General features: G+C 45.9%; 1 protein-coding gene across 1 annotated transcript in view; it reads left to right on the top strand.

Annotated features, from left to right (window-relative positions):
- The first annotated feature begins 990 nt into the window (after positions 1–990).
- The window catches only part of LOC109739339 (achilleol B synthase), a 35,407-nt gene continuing 30,397 nt past the window's right edge, over positions 991–6,000 (top strand). The window contains exons 1-4 of the mRNA XM_040396515.3: positions 991–1,329; positions 1,766–1,951; positions 2,547–2,636; positions 2,840–3,025. Of these exons, the coding sequence (XP_040252449.1) occupies positions 1,132–1,329; positions 1,766–1,951; positions 2,547–2,636; positions 2,840–3,025 (660 nt within the window). The 5' untranslated portion in view covers positions 991–1,131. The remainder of the gene's footprint in view (positions 1,330–1,765; positions 1,952–2,546; positions 2,637–2,839; positions 3,026–6,000) is intronic.

Below are 6,000 nucleotides of genomic sequence, written 5' to 3'. Positions count from 1 at the left end.
TCCCCTGACCAGCGGCTCAAAAACTGAGATCTTTGCTCTGACCCTTAAATTATGTCCCCTCACGAAGCCTTCTCTATCCACATCAACCTTGACTATCTCCCCAAGCCAATTTCCCAGTGCACTACCAAACTCTTTGGTTCTCTTGTCAGGTGGAAGATCCGTGACTCGTACCCACACATCTATCGTATCGAACACCATCTCTGACGGCCGTTTACCACCCTCATACTCCTTCATAATGAGAACACTAAAATCAAATTGCCATGGTCCGTTATGCAGCACATGCCTATAGTCTCCTTCTAACCGAAAGTGTACCTCAAAAATATTCAGGCCGATCTCTGCGAACTTTGCTTCTCTATGCAGACCCCATGCCCTGGGCATGGTTTTCTCCACTACCGACATTTTCATTGGCCTAGGAGAGCACACTTTACCAACTGCTGACCAACGGTGATCTCTACGGACATGAGGTTTTGGATCTTCAAACACAAAGCCTTCTACCTCCTTGTCCATGAGCACCATACCTCCCAGCCGCGCTGACAGGCTTGCTGCCGGATCCGGCGTCTTGCTCTCCGCGGGGGATTTGCCCCCCCCCCCCAACACCCACTAGCAGATCCATCGTCCTTCCGCACCGGCGGCGTGGCCGCCGTCGCCGATCTAGATGGCGTTTTGTTTGCCGCAGCCGCACCTTTTCCTCCTACTTCCCCAGCCATCAGCACCGCTCCAAGACGGGGGAACGCGGGTTCGTCGACCTAGGTCCGGGAGGACGCCGTCGCCGTCCCGATCCCAGCCGAAATCCAGCCACCCAAGTGCACCGAAACCCTAACCCTAGCGTGAGAACGCGATCGCCTCGCAATCGCCTCGCACCGCCTTAGCGTTCCGTGACTTGGTGGACCCTGTGACAGTTCAGACCACTTAATTCTCCGTTGGTTGGCAGGCAGCAGTACCATCGCGACATAAGCCCGCCCAAATAAAATCGGGTGAGCTGCACACTCCAGAGTGCTCCACCATGCATACTTTGGGTGAGTGATCGGTCGAACACTTCGTGAGTTCTTCTTTGCTTTGGAAGTTAACAGTTCGCGTACGTGTGAGCTAGCTCAGCTCGCCGCCCGTGCGTGCGTCGTCGTCCGGAGGGAGATGTGGAGGCTGAAGGTCGCGGAGGGTGGCGGCCCGTGGTTGCGGTCGGTGAACAACTTCCTCGGGAGGGCCGTGTGGGAGTTCGACCCCGACCACGGCACGCCGGAGGAGCGCGCCGAGGTTGAGCGAGTGCGCCGGGAGTTCACCGACCGCCGTCTTGAGAAGAGGGAGTCGCAGGATCTTCTTATGCGCATGCAGGTAAATATTCCAACCAGGCTATAAGAACCCGACTGTAGAAAATGGCATGGAAAATGGATGAATAATTGAACATCAGGCTGCGTACTAACATTACAAAACGAAAATCTATTCAGAACAAACATGAAAAATGAAAACACATGCAGAGCTTTGAACTCATGAACATCCGTCCACGTGTTAACATGACAAACGAAAATAAGGGAAAAACATATGCAGACCAAACAGGAAATTCAAAAAAAAAAAAAATCATAGTTCTGCATATACTTTTGGTTTTTTCTACCGCTTGTTATGTTAATATATGCAAACTTGGGTTCTACTCCCTCCATCCCACAATGTAAGACGTTTAGCTTGCAAAAACGTCTTACATTATGGGACGGAGGGAGTAAATCATTATAACACCGACCATAAAATTCTCACATCAGACTATTATCTATTGCAGTATGCAAAACAAAAGGGTCATCAGGTGGATCTTCCTGCTATCAAGCTTGTACACAGTGCAGAAGTCACAGAAGACACGATATTGACATCGCTGAGGCGGGCCCTTACTCGACACTCTGCTCTGCAAGCAGACGATGGGCACTGGGCTGGCGATTTCAGTGGAATTATGTTCATTATGCCTATCTTGGTGTGTATTTTTCTAACTTGTAGCACTGTATCTTTACTTTGGATACTGAAATCCACTCCCTCTCTTGTACTAAATCAGCATCAAGCATTTCCGAAACGGAGGTTGTATTTTATAGCGAGTTGGTGAATATTTCTAGGACAAAGCACAAGCTCTGTTGTTGGGTGGTGATTAGATAATTTCTTGAGTAATTAATTAACACTTTTTAGGTGGATGCAAATTTCATAACGAAATATCATTGTAGAGAAGTACACATGAATTTCAGATTTCAGTGCTAAAAGTGCTCAAAACTTTTAACACTGAAATCTTTTCCTTGTATAGAGCTCATCGAATGTTTTTTCAGCATGAAAACCTGCAACCAGCCAAGCACCAATAGAGTTTGAGCATATTTGTTGTAGCAAAGTTTCAGATTTTTTTTTAATTACTATTCATAGAGGGGGTAGGACACCCGGGAGTTGAAAAACCGCTCTCTCTAATTATAGTGCTCCATATACTGTACATGCACAAGAGTGTCAATATACTCCGAAACTAGTTATCAAGAGTTGCATGCCGTAGTTAATTCGTGGACAACATTATGATGATGGTTTGTTTCTCGCAGATATTTGCTCTACATATTACCGGATCTCTCAATACTGTCCTATCAACAGAACATCTACGTGAGATCCGTCGTTATATTTACAACCATCAGGTATGCCAACTTCAGTTTGATCCAGTTACTTTGTAGTAATAGTCTTTATATACCTAATGGATGGATCCATCTATATAACTGGTGGTTTCATTGTAATTGCTACTACTCCCTCCGTCTTAAATAAGTGTCTCAACTTTGTACTAACTCTATTATTTTGAGACGGAGGGAGTATTTGGTTGTATTTATTCATGTAATCTATGTAGAATGAAGATGGTGGTTGGGGCACGCAAGTGTTGGGGACGAGCACCATGTTTGGATCATGCTTAAACTATGTTACTTTGAGGCTTCTTGGCGAGGTGGACAATGAATCCTTGACCAAGGGACGTGATTGGATACTATCGCGTGGAAGTGCAGCTGCAATACCACAATGGGGAAAGATATGGCTCTCGGTATGTCACCGGAACACAAACAATCTCGTATGTGGAATATATATGAAGATTAATGTAGCTTCCTTGAGTATCATGCATGGACGTGTTTTGAAGCCACCGACATTTTAATTAAGTTCAACTTTCCTTGATTATCTTGAAAATAATAATATAAAAGTGTACTTTAAATTAACGTCTTATTTCCCCCGCAAAAATAATAATTAGTTACGCCTTCTACTTGAATTTTGTATATACTACTCCCTCCGTCCCATAATATAATACGTTTTTTGACACTACACCAGTGTCAAAAAACGTTCTATATTATGAAACGGAGGGAGTAGATTGTTAATAAATCAGCAAAACAGATTAAACTCCATAAAACCACTAATATTGGTTGGTATTTTTTTACCTAATAATTTTCCTCCAAACTAAAATTTATTTCCATGACTGTTTGTTTTTTCTGTGTTAATCACGAGAATACCTTTTAACATAGAATACCTGTCATCAGATTTTTAGCTTTATTCTATGTTTTATTTTCCAAAAAAAACATAGAATAAGAGCATCTACAGCCGAACATAGCAAATATGACTCTTAAACGCCCGCGGATGCACCCGGTCAATAACCGGACGTGTCCGTTTTAAACCCCTATTTGTCCGTCCATGCAGTCATACTTCTCTTTTTTTTTCTCATATGTCCGGTCACTTGCACGTGCTTGATGAAGAGAGACAAATAAAAGAATAAATAAAGAAAGAGAAAAGGTGGTCCGGGCTGGGCCGCGTCCTATGTGGCGGACTGCTCTAAAGCGTCCACGAGCCCTCATATCCTCCCTACATTTGAGATGGATATGAGGTTCGGGGACAACCCGGGTGTATAAGGATGATATGAGGGGTCTGATTGGATTACTTTTTTTCTCTCTCCTGTTCTGTCACTGATCAGGCGCATCTGCTGGCGTGGCGTATGAGAGATGGTTTGAGACGTCCGGCTGTAGATGCTCTAAAGCATCAGATTTTTAGAGGCTCGTCCCCGAACGCTCTTATGGCCGTTAGATCGCTCGCGCAAATCACAGCGCAAGACTGTCGCCACGTCATCAAGTTGGAGTCGTTCGCGCGAGACAATTGAACATTTGCCACTTTGAATGTGAGGCTTCTCAAAATTGCCACTTTCAAGATTGGCTTCGCAAAATTGCCATTCAGCCCATTGACTCCTTCATTACCATGCCATTTCTCTCCTTAACTGATTTTCTCTTTAATTTCCCATTTATAGGCAACAGAAAATACCAAACTACCCCTAAGGCTATGTACTCAAACATGGGCATCCATCTGTCTCTGATTATGCATCTGGTTTGACCGAGAAGAAACACGGCTGGGCCGCAAAATTACTCGTGGTCGGTAAGCGCGCTTGCTAGCGTCGCCCGTCCGGTCGCCGTTGCAGCTTGCGCCACTCGACCGATGGCTGCTCACTTTCCCTGGCCGCCATCGCCGCTCGCCCCGCCTCTCTCGCGCCACAGTCGCTCAGCCCGTCCGCCTGCTCGCCGCTTGCACCACCCATCCGGGTTGCCGGGCCGCTCGACTGGGATGAGGAGGAATGGCGCGTCTCGTGGGGAAGGGAGGAGGCGGAGGGAGATGGGCATGTGGCCACGGAGGAGCTGCCGTCGGCCGACAAGATTTTTTCTGGAAGACTGGCCAGTGCAGTTAGAAAATACTCCCTTCGTTCCTAAATATTTGTCTTTCTAGAAGTTTCAACAAGTGACTACATACGAAGCAAAATGAGTGGATCTATACTCTAAAATATGTCTATATACATCCGTATGTGGTAACCATTTGAAATCTCTAGAAAGACAAATATTTAGGAACGGAAGGAGTAGGATTTAGGGTTTTTCGTGGGGCAAAGCCTCTCCGCGTTTTTCTATATATATAACAATCAGTATACAATTACATACGTACAGGGTACGTGTACATGACACGCTAGACCTATTTTAACTCTCCCCCTCAATTTGAACTTCTACTCTGTACAAGGTTTAGATTGGTACTAAAACGGTCTAGCATCTGTCTGGTGGCTGGTTTAGTAAACACATCAGCCAGCTGATCGTTAGAAGAAATGAATCTGACCTCAAGAGCTCCAGAAGCAACACGCTCACGCACAAAGTGAAAATCAATCTCGATGTGCTTGGTACGTGCATGGAAAACTGGGTTGGCAGTCAGATATGTGTCCCCTAAGTTATCACACCAGAGAACCGGAACACGCTGCTGAGACACTCCAAGCTCTTTGAGTAGTGACTCTACACAGATGGCTTCAGCAGCTCCATTCGCCAAGGCTTTGTACTCGGCCTCTGTGCTCGACCTCGACACTGTTGGTTGTTTCTTCGAACTCCAGGAAATGAGGTTCGGTCCAACGAATATGGCGAAACCTCTAGTTGATCGACGATCATCCGGACAACCTGCCCAATCTGCATCAGTGAAGATACTAATGCTAATAGAGACGGCCTTGCGAAATTTCAGCCCTTTGTGCAACGTTCCTTTCACATAGCGTAAAATCCGCTTAACAGCTTCCCAATGAGCATCAGTGGGCTGTGAGAGAAACTGACACACCTTGTTCACTGCAAATGAAATATCCGGACGGGTGAGTGTTAAATACTGCAGTCCACCAACAACACTGCGATACCGGAAAGAATCATCGGTACTGAGAGGCCGTCCAGACACTCGTGCAAGCTGCTGGGAAGTAGACAGCGGTGTGGAAGTAGGCTTACAATTCTCCATGCTCACACGGTGTAAAAGATCCAAGGCATACTTTCGTTGAGTCAATGTCATCCCCCCTGAATTGTAGGACGCTTCCAGACCAAGAAAATACTCCAACGGCCCAAGGTCCTTGATAGGAAAACTGGCAGCGAGGGCATGAACAAGACCATCAACCGCACGTGGAGAAGATCCGGCAATGACAATGTCATCCACATAGACAAGCATATAGATCTGAACATCGCGATAGCGGAAGAAAAACAGAGA

The sequence above is a fragment of the Aegilops tauschii genome, chromosome 7 (genome assembly GCF_002575655.3).
Source record: "Aegilops tauschii subsp. strangulata cultivar AL8/78 chromosome 7, Aet v6.0, whole genome shotgun sequence".
Lineage (NCBI taxonomy): Eukaryota > Viridiplantae > Streptophyta > Magnoliopsida > Poales > Poaceae > Aegilops > Aegilops tauschii.
Note: the sequence above shows the minus strand (reverse complement) of the source record. Positions and strands in the feature narration are given on the sequence as shown.